Genomic DNA, 15,276 nt, shown 5'->3' with positions numbered 1-15,276 from the left:
CACAGGAGAAATTTTGCATCCTGTAGATTTGGAATCCGGACTGGTTGTCCGAGCACAACAGCATCCCCACCATCAGATAAGGCGCTGGGAAGACCAGCTGCTTCCACGTGGCTCGGATGCCAGGCGCGCACGTTCGTCAGTCTCCTCCAAGTTCACGTCCAGTGTCCGAACGCCAGGTAGCTTCACGTGCCCAGGTCCCACTCGCCAGGCCAGGATCGCTGCTCACCGCGTTGTCGCCAAGGCACCCCGACCAACTTCGCTCAGGTCGTTCCGATGCGCTTGCTTCTCGCCACTGGTCATGGTTGGTCGTTCTGCAACTTGCAAAAACCGACTGGCAGAAGGCAACACCCAACACGAGCAAGCGCCTTCTGTCTCCCGTCAAACACCAGACAAGGCCATAATCCAAATCAACCTAACTAAATTGCTATCCCCGTTTTTGCTCCCGCTGCAACAAGAGGCAGGTTGGCGATCTGGTACACAAGGTTCAAACAACCATTTTTCAAATTAACAATGCGCCAAAATATCAGGAACCATTGCAAGCAGCAATAATAACGAAAATAGAATTGTCCCCTTGAGATTACTTGGACCGAAAACACACTACTGAGGAAGCAAATGAGGTCATTCATATTTGCCCCAAGGTACTTCCTTTTCGCAACTAGCACAGCTGACCATGTGTTCTTCTTTTTTGTTCTGCGTGGCAGCAGATACTACTACAGCGGTTGTAATGAGCCAATCGTGCACCACAAAACAGTGCCGGGGCAGGAGCATACTCCAAAACTTAATGCAGGTAAAAAGGTAGCATCTCTAGGAGCTTACGCCAGCTACCTAAGCTACAATGCCCAACAGAGGTTTCGCCCATGTTTCAATGTCTGCGGATAGTAGCACCTAACAAATACGGCAAGTAAGTTCACTTGCAGAAACACACGTAACAAAGCTCACATAAATAACCCAAAGTATACACGAGGCTTCCATGCAAGTGACTACGCCACAATTGCCCATGAGTTCCTTAGGTATACTTCCGCGCGTCAGCGCATGCCCTCAAAATGAGCAGCTCAGCTAAACGTATGCACAAGTGCATGCTGGAATACAACTTGCATTGAACCTCAAGATAAGCGATGCGATGAACAGAACAAAACATCAGAAGATAATCGCGTGGGTGAGATAACCGCTCTGAACGAACTGATTTCAGCTACAGTGCTCGTTTGCACTCTGAACTGTGCAGCACTTTAGGTTACATGAGCAGACGTTTTTAGGCTATATCTTTAGGGCAAGAAAACACGAAAAGTACAGAACGCGCTCAGGCAAAAGGCTCAAAACCTGGTTAACTTTCGCCTTTCTGCCACTGGGAAAAAAAACGAAAATCAAATGAATACAGGGAGCATTTATTCCTGGAATCCTCCATTCTTTATTTGCGCCCTGCGCGGTTGCAATATGAAGGCCACGCTACCAGCCTACCCTTCGCAAAAGTTGAGAGGCTGATTAGTTCTGCCTCTCCAGGACATGTTCCCGAAGCCAGGGAAGCGCTTCTTAAGCTTAAGCCAAAAGGGGCGCTTCCTCCTCTCATGGTTCTCTGCAGGTGTCCCAAAGGGGTGGTTGCGTGTCCCCCTCCTACACGTGCGCGTTCTGTGGCGCCCTTTTTGTCTGGTGGCCGCGCGCCCTTCTCTGCAGCCCACTCTGCTCGTCACCTTTCCCAGAACTACTCCTACGGTGCTGCAACAGTGATGGAAGTGGCTTCCGCACTGCAAAGGGATGCCTTGTCAAATTGGCCTTCATGCGACGCCTCCAAATTCTTGAGAGCCGCGGTAACAGTTTCGGGCAGTTACGTGGTTGGCTGGCCCGTAAACGTACAAGCGTCTTGATCCGCACCCTTTTCTTCTTAGCGCGACTGCCCAAATTAGTTTTCTTTGAGCGCCGTCGCCTTTTCGAAGCAGCCCTAGCGGATTTCTTCAGCGCGCCCGCACCTCCAGTAATCGCGGTGCCGTCAAGTGCGAAGCTGTCGGCGCTAGCCGCAACATCAAAACTTAACCCATTAGTTCCGAAAGGCTTGTTGCGTTCGCGATTTTCCTTGTGTTGCAAATCACCTTGAGCCCTGCTGTTAGTGCCAGGTAGCAGCTCTTCAGAAATTTCGGACACCTCTGCGATATTGTCTGGGCTCGGTTCCTTACTGTTTGGCGGTCTGTCGCGGGCCGCTGCGAATCTGCCGTCATCTATCCTCAACTAACCGTTCTCGGGTGTCTCACCAGCTTCGTTCTGATGAGATTTTTCCGCAGCCTGCCTGAAGCACGACATTCCGTTTCAAAGTGGCATGGATCTGGGGGCTTGAAATTGCCCGCTGAAACATTTCTTTATTGCCAGCATGCCCAACCAAACCATCGCTGATCCCTTTGTTACGATTGCCGGGGCCGCAACCTTTTTCCTCTGCTTTTGTATCGCTTTGAGGTCGAGTTTCCTTTAACTCCTCTCCAGTCTTAACTCCTCTCCAGTCTCAGTGAGCGGGACAGCTGTAACTGCAGCGTCGTCCGATGCCGTGGCTACCTTATCCGAAGGTAGAGAGGTTTCCTCCGTTTGCGAATGCGGCCTCTTCATTATATTGCGGGGGGTTTTTTCTCTTGTCAGCTTCTTGTGATGCCACAGGTGTTTGTGGTGATTTGATTAGTCATGTGTTCAAAGTGGTGGAAGTCATATCACTTTATTTAATGACGGCCTTTTTTTCTCTTTGTTTCTATATAGTAATTTAGTGAAGTGACTGTTGATGGTTTCTGTGTATAATGTTTTTTGCTCATCAAGTGAGCATGCTTGTAGTGATTTTGTTCTGCAAGAGAGGTACTTAGCTTGGGAATCAGTTTAAGTTCATTTTAGTTGTGAACAACAAGAGCCAACCAGAGAAGCAAAAGCAAGTAAAATATTTTTTGCTTAGACAGCATCTTGCACGGTGAAGAGGGACCAGATTGCAGTAGACATCTTTTTGGAATCGAACGAGCTTAAATTTTGCAGGCCTACTAAACTGTTTGAAAGGTGCTTATGAGGCCTGTACAATAGTAGCAGCAAGCCTCTTTTCCTGCTCGCATCTACAGAGAACTCAGTGTCAGGCTGTACTTCAGCACAATGTAAAGGTTCATGTTGATGCGCTCTTTGTAACTTACTGTGCAATTAGCACTTAACCAGCTTTGACCAATTGTTCAGTGAACTTGCATAAAGATAACCTCTTTGCTCGTGGTAATGCAGTAGAGTGAAGCATTTAAAAACTGCTCTGGAATGTATTTAGCAAAGCAGAATTGTGGGCAAGTTGATGAAACATGGAAGAAACAATTGCACCAAGCAAAGGCTGAAAACAGAATGTTTATTGCAAGCGTCGTTCTCAGAAAATGACTGCACATGCTTACAAGCTGCAATAGCATTAGGAATGTGATAGAACTGGTACTTGCTAATTGCACACCACATTTCTGAGTAAAAAACAGAACCTACCGAAGGGTAAAAATAGTCAAGGAAGGCTTGGAAGTAATAGTGTACCCAGCTTGCAAACAAGCAGCATGAAGCATTATACGTTACCAGCTAGAAACATTCTTTTAACATGAGAGTGTTAAATAAATGACATGAGAAACAATTTATCTTAGAGGACAGCTCAGGTGATTTTTTGAGCATTTTGAGGTGGTAGTCGCATCACATTTTATAGTCCCCTCGCTTTGGTACAAAAAGCCACTTTTCAAAATACCAAATAGAAATATTTCAAAAGAACAAAAACCTAGGAAACCTAAATTGTGTTTCAACCACATGACTACCTGACAGACTGTCCTATGACATCATGGATATTGTCACAAAGTCTATTGTGTGCACATTGGTTGTCTAAGCTGGTGGCCGTAAGCGAGAGCTTGGGTCATTATTTGTCTGATATGACCAGAAACCAGCTCTAATCTTTCTTCGTTCAGCAGAGCGAATATCGACAGCCGTGCATCCATTGGCATCACACACGCATTATTGCCGTCTGCCTGATATTGCCACGAAGTGGGAAATTTTAAACTTCTTTGCACTGCAACAAAACACTAGCGTGCTGCGAAACTTGGCACAAAGAACCATCTAACTGTGGAGAATGTTTGTGAAAGTTTCAGTATAATCAGACCAGGTAGAAAAGAGCGCCAGCACTGCCCTTAAAAAGTGGATTTTTAACATTGAATTTCCTGGGAAACCTGCCAAATGGTCTTGCTTCATTCGTCTTATCCGAGAATTCGTCATAACTGAATTTGTATTAGTGGGAGTCTACTGTAGTTACTGCAATGCTGTGCGAAGGGAGCACACTGTATTGCCCAGTTCGAGCCATGGTACACATGCGCCAACATACTGCAAAGCATACTGTTGCTGTCTGCAGGTCTGAAAAGCTAGAGTCCTTGAGATTAACTCTGGGAGCTGTAATTTCGAGAATCGTGTATTGTGGTGAAGCATTTGCTCCAAGTTTTCCTCCCAATCCTGATCATTTCTTCCAAGTTTGGTAGCCTGTGCGAAAATGCATTCCTTTGCATATCTGTTTTGATTTTGCCGTTTCCATGGCCTCAGTTCCAGTGACTTCTGTGAGCACAATACATTTGCAACATCACAAGCATTAACCGCGCGTTACTACCCACTCGCTACATCAAGAACCAATTTTCAGACTTCTATAAGGCTGTCTAAGGCATTTTATGAATGGGGTCATTGACAGTCGTAATTTCAGCCATTCAGTGCACATACGAGCGTTTTGTGAATACATTCGCCGACCGATTTTTCGGAAACGAAGGGACCCGAAAAATGGTCAGAATAATCGAACAGTCCGAAAAATCCGTGAAGTACAAAAGATCACTTTATTGAGATGAAATCGGCTTGAAAATGTCACTGATTTTACCTTGGGGGAAATTTTCTCTTGCTGGCGACAATTTGCACCTGTATTTGCGCCAAAGTTGTGATTTCACTGTACACGCTAGACAGCAAGGTCACCGCATTTAGTTGGAATACTTCCTACGCTTCTTTGAGGGACCCGGCGGGGCCATGTTGTCCACAACCCAAGTGTACACCACACCGCTCGTCAAACACATGCAGAGATAAGGCACTTTTCGGTCAAAGCGGTGGAACTGTCGGACGCAATCACAAAACGGCGAACGGATGTAAATTCGTGAAGACTGAGCGCCACTCGGTCGATGTGGTCAGAGAAACCCAAGTGACGAAACGGCGAATGGCGAGACTGTATGAGACCCGCCGCGGTGGCTCAGTGGTTAGGGCGCTCGGATACTGATCCGGAGTAGCCAGGTTGGAATCCGACCGCGGCGGCCGTGTTTCGGTGGAGACGAAACGCAAAGGCGCCCGTGTGCTGTGAGATGTCAGTGCACGTTGAAGATGCCCAGGTGGTCGAAATTATTCCGGAGCCCTCCATTACGGCACCTCTTTCTTCCCTTCTTCTCTCAGTCCCTCCTTTATCCTTTCCCGCTGAGATGTGAGATAGCTCGTGCGCAATTACCTTCCCCCACCAACCAATTTTCAACATATAGGACAAACGATAACTGCCCGCAACAACGTCGGCGACAAAAGCAAGCTGACGGCGGTGACAATCCGGCTGCCACCTCGAAGTGTCAGAGATCGCAGGGACCTCTACTGGCAGCAATGAGGTACCGAATGTATGTCAAGCCAATCCAACTGCAGCGTAAATCCACCTCAATCCAAGATGGCGCCTTTTGCACCGGCAAAAAGCCGATAAGATGGCCGATTTTGGCCCGCAGGAGACTGAAATCAGTCCGAAAAATCGAACTTTCGGGCTTTTGAAGTCCGAAATATCCGTCGCGAATATGTATGTGCTTCTTTCTATGGGGTGACTGACGGTGCCTCATCGGGGTCTGAAATATCCTACAAGTCGGTGTTATTAGAGTCTGAATTACCCGTCGGCTACTGTAATCGACCAAATAATCGGCTGCATCGACCAGAGCATTGTCCTTGCCCGAGAACTGACGTTCGGTTTGCTGCTTTAAAATAGTTGCTCTTGAAATTTTGAGAAATAGCTTCTTGTGTCGGAGACAGAGGAGTCCAAGGAATGAGATACGCTCATTGAATCAAAATATTCGAAAACTTCCTGAAGTTACCCTTTGAGAAAGTGGAGATCCCAAATTTTTTTGGGTTTTCTCTCTTTAGAATGACGTGCAGCGCATTACAAAACGTACACCGTTACTGGATTGCTGCAACATGTGGTAAATAATTTATAGTCGAATTTATTTCGGTTTTGGTTCCAGCAGCCAAACAATGGTGTGACTTACAAGGCTGGTTCAGGCCACATGATTCATACAAAAACTGGTATGGTCACTGCTTTCGTCGTTTTAATTCACATCTACTCTTTTGCAAGCCTGTTCAAATGTCAGAGTGACAAAAAATGAACAAGCAGTGATTAGATCGCTGTTTTTGCACGCCTCACTTGACCTGATTGCGTCTTGTACGTCAAAGCTACTTTGCGACCTAAACCGAAAAACAAAAAAAAATTCATTCTAAATCATTCTGCTGCCGTAGGAGAATTCCACTTTGTGACTCTCATCGCAACAAAGAAAACAGTGCATTACGCCGAAGAAAAAATGCATCCAAAATTTTGTCTCTACTCTTAAAGATTTATGGAAAAGTATCCAGGGAAATTTTTGAGCGGGCACTACTGCAGAAGTTGGGAAGTGTTGCATGTGTGTGCTTTGTATCTGCTGCCATTCAGGGAGCTTGTACTGCTTAACTCGTGGCTTTTTTTATTGGTTTGGACTGTTCTGCGTTTTAAGTTGGGTCTTCTTGGCATTATTTCGAATGTCCCTCAGATGAAATGTTTTTTTTTGCCTCTCTCACATTGTTCTTCTAATTATATGTGCCACATAGTCTCTAGAATTTGTTCATGTCACTTTTTTGCCGTTACAAGAGCTTCTTACAGTCTAGCCAATATTTCGACCCATGTAAATGCTGCACTATACCTGGTGATAAGTTGGTCATGTATTTTATTGCTGTGCTACACCGAATGAGGCCATTCTGCGCCAACTGATTCATCAGACTGCGCTCGACCGCGTTTGATTTCTTACAGAAAAAAAATCATGTCTTACTGTGTACAATCACAAAGATTTTCTAGCTTGTTTTTGGCAGAACAAAAATGTGTCATGGCCGTCATTTTAAGTTTACATTCGGTAGCAAAGCCTTCTCTTACAAAAAAACTTGTAAAAAATAAACGTTTGATGCATGAGTCAAACTTTTTCATATGAATAAAAGACATTGTGCTTCATATACAATAAATTTAACTCATGTTTTGTATTTTGGTTGTAATATAAAACATGAAAGAAGGTAGAAAAATATGGAAATTTGGAACTTCTTATCTAATTTATGTTCTCATAGTAGTCATCTCAGCTATTTGTCTGGATTTTTCAAAAAGCAATGAAGCCGATATGAAAAACATAATGCGTGTGAGCAAAAACAAATTTGTTAAAATTCTCTTCTTGAGGCATATTCATCCGTCAATTGCTCAGTGAGGTGGTTCTCGTTTATCTTCTAAGTGCAGTGGCATTTCTTTCTAAAAGTCTATGCGAACAATTTTTGTTTTAGGCGAGAACATAATTTTTCTAGTTGAGTCCCTGCGTTCAACCCCAGCATCGCTCGCTGCTTGCTCGTCACTGCAGTGCATGCTACAGCCGGCATCAAGGAGGCACTTAAGTTTTGTTGTATGGTGCTCCAAGTGGATGCTCCTGATATTTTGGTTCTGCAAGGTCCGCTGGCATGTTCATTGACATTCTGTCACTTTAAACTCTTTGGTTGCTGGGCATGATGCAAGTCCAGCATGCGCCAGTGAGAGAGAGATAAAAGCTTAATGTGGTGAAACTTGCGTATTCCATTTAATGGTAACACTCTTGTAAACAGACTAGTGAGTTCACCTTTGTTTTCTTGAATGATTTGTCGGGGCACCCTGACAGTATGCTCGATAGTTTTCTACACCTCACTCATGTAAACAAAGGGTCAGTATTTGACCTTTGTACGGCCTCTGAATACTTCCCATCACTGCCAAGGGCCTCACAGTTCCACCAATGCCGTCGCAAGCACCCTTACCATGTGACGGGGCGAAAAGCCCATTGCGCTGAAAAATTGGAATCGTTTTCCTGGTTGCAGAGATCTTAACTTTGATTGGTCAGACTGCAAAGTGTGTTTCCCGGCTCAGTACCATTTGTGTGGAGGTACAATAGCCGTTGTGCCATGCGGCCACTTCATTGTCACCTTTTTAAATGTGCCCTTCATCAGGTTTCTGCATTGCCAAAGCTGGCAGCATCGGAAGCCCAGCACAGCATTGTATTCGAGCAATGGAGTGTTGGTTTTGTGTGTATTTGCAGCCGGCGGCAAAATGTGCTGTCGATATAGAACACAGGGGCTCAACTTGCAAATTGTTTCTCTCTTAAAACAAAAAGTGCTGTGATTAAACTTATAGAAATAAATGCCAATAAATGGTGCCGTGCAACTTCCCATCTTTCGTAATTTTACTAAGATCACCTGATTATGCAATTGACCGCTGAATATGTCTGAGAAAGCAAATTTTCTCAACTTAAGAATTCTTTTGCTCGCATATCTTGCATGTTTTGCACTCTGAAACATTTTTATTGCTTTCTTTGCCTTCTTTACAGCTTAGAAATAAAGTTCGAATGATGGCTGCAAGAACATAGAATTTAAGATTAGACTTTCAAATTTTTATATAATGTACCTTGCATGTTTTTAGTTGAAACAAAATAAGCTCAATTCACTGCATATGAAAGTGTAATGCCTTTTATATATATAAGGAAAGTTTCACAGTCATGTGTTAGAATGTTTATTTTACAATTCTTTTTTGTAAGACTAGGTTTTGCTACCACTTGCAAACGTGAGATGGCACCACAGCAAGTAAAAATTTAATCTGCCAAAATCAAGGTGGGTAATGTTTGCCATAGTAATGCAATAAACCATCATTTTTTAAAGAGAAATCCAAGATGGTCGAGTACCAAGTCTGGATCAGTTGGCTTGGAATGATCCAATGACATTTAAATGCCTATTGTGTGCTGTTTTGAAGCAGCCTTTATAATATTTTTGTAGCTCGAGCAATATTGCAGTGTAGGTACAATGATATTTGTTCTGCTTGCATGATTGTAATGGTTCCATATCATGCCATTTACTTTGCATCTTGCGTGCAATCTTACATTGCTTTGTAACAAATTTTTGCTGCAGGCATTCATCCCATGTGGAGACTGCTGCTCCTAAGTGGAGCACCATACTCAACTGGAGCAGTGTAGAGTGGTATCACTGTTTGCACCTTTGGTAAGTTTGTTTTGAAAAATTTATGCATTCATTCATCTGGCTGCTTGGTATTTTCATGTTTCATGTGTAAGGGCAGATGAAAGGCCGATCTGTCCGAAGGGTGAATGTGGCCATTCGTTAACGTCATTTTACAATAGCGATATTTGCAAAATGATTCATTCTATGTATCTAGTATGTACTTTAGTTTCCTACGTGGTGCATGTATGCCTCAAAGAAAGGAACCAGAACCCCTTGCAGAGTAACAAATTCATCTGACTTGTTTGATATGGACTCTGCCGCAGTGGCTCAGTGGTTATGGCGCTAGGCTGCTGACCCGAAAGATGTGAGTTCGATCGTGGCCGGGGCTGTTGAATTTCAATGGAGGGGAAATTCTCTAGGCCTGTGTACTGTGCGTTGTCAGTACACGTTAAAGAACCCCAGGTGGTCGAAATTTCTGGAGCCCTTCACTATGGCGTCTCTCATAGCCTGAGCTGCTTTGGGACATTATGACATTACAAGACATTATGATGTCCCAGCTAGCATTTATGATCTCCAAGTGACGCTTTTGTTTGCATGTGCCGCCAATATTTGCAGTGTTTGTTCGTTTTTCAAATCTGCCGCGACACCACCTTATCGCTTTGTTTGCGACGCAAGACGCGACTAGATTTATCTCGATTGATCGCAGCCAGGCAAAGCTGATTCTACGTTGTTCCGGAATGTTCTAGTAACTTTGCGCCCTTTATCTCGAATGTTCGCTATCGGCTTTAAATTGAGCCCGGCCGACAGCGGCGGGCATTCTGTTCGACGACCGCCGAGCGCGCTTGTCGCTTCGCCGCCGCCGAGTGATTCAGTCCATTTTGGGTGCAAGTCAGCCCAATAAACAGTTCTTTTAGAAGGCCCTTTCGTCCGTCTTCATTGCTGCTTCGACTGCCGTCACCACTACGTGACATCTGGTGGAGGGGCGGGGTAGCCTTCCATGTTCCGGATGCCCCCTTCAAGTCGTGAAGCCAGCCCTGAGCGCTTCGCACCCGAGGACGAGCCAGCAGCTCAGCGAGCCAGCCGACGTCTCCAGGGAGAGGAGCCTGAGTTCGGGAAACTGCCGGACCGCACCAGACAGCGAAAAGACGCTGCTACCAGCACTGCAACCTCGCCAAAGATGTCGACACCGATCTTACTGCAGCAGCCGCGGGTGCCGCCAACTTTCAATGGATCCCTAGGCGAAGACCCTGAAGAATGGTTGGACCAATTTGAGCGCGTGGCGTCATTCAACAAGTGGGATGATGCGGCAAAGATGGGACACGTTTTTTTCTCATTGGATGGCTGCGCACGCACGTGGTACGAAAACTACGAGTCGTCCCTTACGACATGGGAGCTATTCAAGAGAGAACTATTGAAGGTATTCACCAGTGTCGTGAGGAAAGAAAGAGCCGAACGACTCCTCGAGTCCAGGATCCAGCTTCCGAATGAGCCCGTCCGCAGTTACGTCGAGGAGATGAAGCGCCTATTTCGCCGCGCCGATCCCGGGATGACCGAGGAAAAGAAAGTTCAGTTTTTAATGCGCGGCGTAAAAGAACAACTCTTTGCAAGCCTCGTCCGCCAGCCGCCAAAAACAGTCGAGGAGTTTATGCAAGAAGCCTGCACGATTGAGAATACCCTCGACGTTCGAGCTCGGCAGTACAATCGCCCTTCCTCTGCCTGTGCAATCCGTTCGGACACGCCGGCCACCACCAGTGACAGCTTGCGGGAAGTTATCCGCGAAATCGTCCGAGAGGAGCTACGCCGATTACTGCCATCTTCCCCACAGCCACAAGCAGCGACTCTGATGGATGTGGTACGGGAAGAAGTGCAACAGGCACTTGGCACCCCGACGGCCACAGAACCCCAGGCCATGACCTACGCCGCTGCAGTAAGTACTGCTCAGCCCCAGCGACAACCCCCACGTCCTCCCCGAGATGAGCCAATCGTTCCACAACGCCGCCTCCCAGCCCCCGCCCGCCCAGCCTATGACCGACGCTCAAGCCCCAGGAAATGCGACGCCTGGAGGACTTCCGACAACCGGCCGTTGTGCTTCCATTGCGGTGAGGCCGGCCATATTCTTCGTCACTGCCCGTACCGACGTATCGGTCTTCGAGGATTTGCCGTTAACGCCCCACGACCACGCTTCGGACAACGTCCGCACGAAATCGACGAGTACCTGCGTCGAGAAGAGTACACGCCGAACCGCCTTTCGCGCTCACCATCGCCGTCAACCTCGCGCTTTGCGTCGCCACGCCGCAGCTACGCAGCCGCGGTACGAGGAAGGTCTCCCAGCCCCCGTAGGGGAAACTAAAGGCAGCAACCTCTGGAGGTGAGGTTGCTCACGAGCTAAACGCCGAAGATCCTCCACCGACCACGCCCCATGAGGACGCTGCACCCGCGACGCCGCATGAAGAACCGACACGCTGCACCGACGCCGCAGACAATGAGAACCTCGACCACGACGCAAGCTACCTTGAAATCGACGCCGCCACCCAGAGGAGCTTCGACCACACGCCCAACCCGTGACTCGCATACGCGACGAAGCCGTGACCCGACGCCGAGAGCGACATGCAATGCAAGAGCCAGGACCTCCTACCTAGAAGTGACTATCGACGGCCGGAAAGTTACCGCTCTAGTCGACACAGGAGCCGATTACTCGGTGATGAATGGAACATTCGCTGCGCAGCTCAGAAAAGTCACAACGGCTTGGGACGGCCCACAAATTCGCACCGCTGGGGGCCACCTCATTACGCCATCAGGACGATGCACAGCGCGAGTGACTGTGAAAGGACATACCTATCCTGCGACCTTTGTTGTGCTACCGCAATGCTCCCGCGAAGTGATCTTGGGTATGGATTTCCTTAATGAGCATCAGGCGATCATCGACCTGCGATCCAAGCTGATCACGCTTTCGACGGACGAAGCCATCGCTTCGATGGAAACTCGGGAAAATCACGTTGCCCTAAGTGTCCTGGAGGAAGAAGTGAGCGTCCCACCCCGTTCAAGCGTTATCGTGACCGTAGGCGCCACGAAAGCCATAAACACTGAAGCCATCATCGAGGGGAACATGCAGTTGCTACTAGACCGAGGAATCAGCATCGCAAGAGGCATCGCACATTTCCGCAATGGCCAGGCCGAAGTACTGCTGACTAACTTCAGCGAAGAATACCGGCATATTAACAGAGGAACGACGATTGCTTTCTACGACGAAATATCTGACGTACGAGATTCCTTCGCCCTCTCCGACCCCTCCGCAGAAGAACCGCCTGACCAAGAGAACTCGCCCACTTTCGACATCAACCCAGCCCTGCACCGGAACAGACAAGACCAGATCCGCAATCTGCTTCAAAACTACAGTGAGTGCTTTTCGACATCGCCGAAGGTGCGACAGACGCCAATTGCCAAGCATCGCATTATAACGGATCAACACGTCCGACCTCTCCGTCAAAGCCCCTACCGTGTGTCTCCGCGAGAACGACAAGCCATCCGGGACCAAGTCGAAGAAATGCTTCGCGACGACGTCATCCAGCCTTCAAACAGCCCATGGGCGGCACCGGTTGTTCTAGTGAGAAAGAAAGACGGCGCACTTCGATTCTGCGTGGATTACCGCCGCTTGAACAACATAACAAAGAAGGACGTCTACCCCCTCCCCCGCATCGACGACACACTGGACCGCCTCTGCAACGCCAAATATTTCTCATCGATGGACCTCAAGAGCGGCTACTGGCAAATTGAGGTCGACGAAAGAGATCGCGAGAAGACAGCATTCATAACTCCGGATGGGCTGTTTGAGTTCAAGGTGATGCCATTTGGTCTCTGTTCCGCACCAGCGACGTTTCAGCGAGTAATGGATACAGTGCTGGCAGGCCTGAAGTGGCGGATTTGTCTGGTATATTTAGATGACGTCGTTGTCTTCGCCTCGAACTTTGAAGAGCACCTCAAAAGACTTCGAACAGTACTAGACGCAATCAAGTCGTCTGGCCTAACCTTGAAAGCAGAGAAATGCCACTTTGCCTACGAAGAGCTGCTGTTTCTAGGCCACATTGCTTAGCAAGGAAGGAGTACGCCCAGACCCGCAGAAAACAGCCGCTATTGAACAGTTTCAACCGCCGGCCGATAAGAAAGCAGTGCGCAGATTTCTCGGACTATGCGCATATTACCGACGATTTGTGAAAAACTTTTCGCGCATCGCCGAGCCCCTGACCCAACTGTCGAAGGCAGACGTGCCGTTTAAATGGGAAGCGCCGCAAGCAGAAGCCTTCAAGGAACTTCAGCGTCGTTTACAGTCCCCACCGATCCTTGCGCATTTTGATGAAAACGCCGATACTGAAGTTCATACCGACGCAAGCAGCGTGGGACTAGGCGCCGTTCTCGTTCAAAAAAGTGACGGGCTGGAGAAGGTCATCGCATACGCTAGCCGTTCCCTTTCTAAGGCCGAGGCTAACTATTCGACCACTGAGAAGGAGTGCCTTGCCATCATCTGGGCTACGTCGAAATTCCGCCCCTACCTCTACGGACGGCCGTTCAAGGTGGTCAGCGACCACCACGCGCTCTGCTGGCTTGCCAATTTGAAGGATCCCTCTGGCCGACTCGCTCGATGGAGTCTGCGTCTCCAGGAGTTTGACGTCACCGTCGTTTACAAGTCCGGACGCAAGCACACTGACGCCGATTGCCTCTCACGAGCCCCTGTAGATGCACCGCCGCTGGACGACGATGAGGACGCCTTCCTGGGACCCATCAGCGCAAGCTCTTTTGCTCAGCAGCAACGCTCGGACCCCAACCTAAAAGGCCTCATCGAGTACCTGGAAGGCAAGGTTTCTTCACCCCCCGCTTCATTCAAGCGAGGACTGTCTTCTTTCTGTGTGCAGAATGAGGTCCTTGTGAAGAAGAACTTTACAGCGAACAAAACAGCCTACCTCCTTGTTGTACCTACTTGTCTCCGCGAAGAAGTTCTACAGGCTTCACACGACGAGCCGACAGCTGGACATCTCGGGTTTACTCGCACCCTCCGCCGCATTCAAGACAAGTATTACTGGCCCCGACTGTCTTCCGATGTCGCACACTATGTGAAAACATGCCGAGATTGTCAGCGACGAAAGACTCCTCCCACACGACCAGCAGGATTTCTGAACCCCATTGAACCTCCCTCAAGACCCTTTCAGCAGATTGGCATGGACTTGCTTGGCCCTTTTCCAACGTCAACATCTGGAAATAAGTGGATCATCATAGCGACCGACTACCTGACCCGCTACGCCGAGGCGAAAGCCCGACCGAACGGAACAGCAGCAGAAGTGGCCAAATTTTTCGTGGAGTGCATTCTTCTTCGACACGGCGCCCCCGATGTGCTCATCACGGACAGAGGAACATCATTTACGGCGGAACTCACGCAAGCCATCCTGCGCTACAGCCAAACCAGCCACCGGAGGACAACTGCATACCATCCGCAGACCAACGGACTGACCGAGCGCCTGAACAAAACCATCGCCGATATGCTCGCTATGTATGTCGATGCCGAACATAAAACCTGGGATGTCATCCTGCCTTACGTCGTCTTCGCCTACAACACCGCAGTGCAGGAGACCACCCAGATGACGCCTTTTAGGCTCGTCCATGGCAGGGATGCCACGACCACGCTAGACGCCATGCTGCCCAACGTTACAGAAGAAGAGAACGTCGACGTTGCCGCCTACCTTCAACGCGCAGAAGAAGCTCGAAGGCTTGCCCGATTACGGATCAAAGATCAGCAGCGGTCCGACGCCAGACGCTACAACCTACGAAGACGCAACGCGGAATACAAGCCAGGAGACCAAGTCTGGGTGTGGACGCCCATTCGCCGCCGTGGATTGAGTGAAAAGCTCTTGCGCCGCTATTTCGGCCCGTACAAGGTTCTTCGTCGGCTGGGTGAACTGGATTATGAAGTCATCCCTGACGCAATGACTGCATCCCAGCGACGCCGCGTACGACCAGAAGTTGTCCATGTAG

At 48.3% G+C, this 15,276-nt stretch overlaps 1 protein-coding gene across 1 annotated transcript in view; it reads left to right on the top strand.

The window, feature by feature from the left end:
- The window catches only part of LOC144123952 (uncharacterized), a 70,572-nt gene that overhangs the window by 32,302 nt on the left and 22,994 nt on the right, over positions 1-15,276 (top strand). Inside the window, exons 4-5 of the mRNA XM_077656660.1 lie at positions 6,243-6,303; positions 9,208-9,297. Coding sequence (XP_077512786.1) covers positions 6,243-6,303; positions 9,208-9,297 — 151 coding nt within the window. The remainder of the gene's footprint in view (positions 1-6,242; positions 6,304-9,207; positions 9,298-15,276) is intronic.

This window comes from Amblyomma americanum, chromosome 1, assembly GCF_052857255.1.
Source record: "Amblyomma americanum isolate KBUSLIRL-KWMA chromosome 1, ASM5285725v1, whole genome shotgun sequence".
Classification (NCBI taxonomy): domain Eukaryota; kingdom Metazoa; phylum Arthropoda; class Arachnida; order Ixodida; family Ixodidae; genus Amblyomma; species Amblyomma americanum.
The sequence above is the reverse complement of the archived record's forward strand: the minus strand, read 5'-3'. Positions and strand labels throughout refer to the sequence as shown.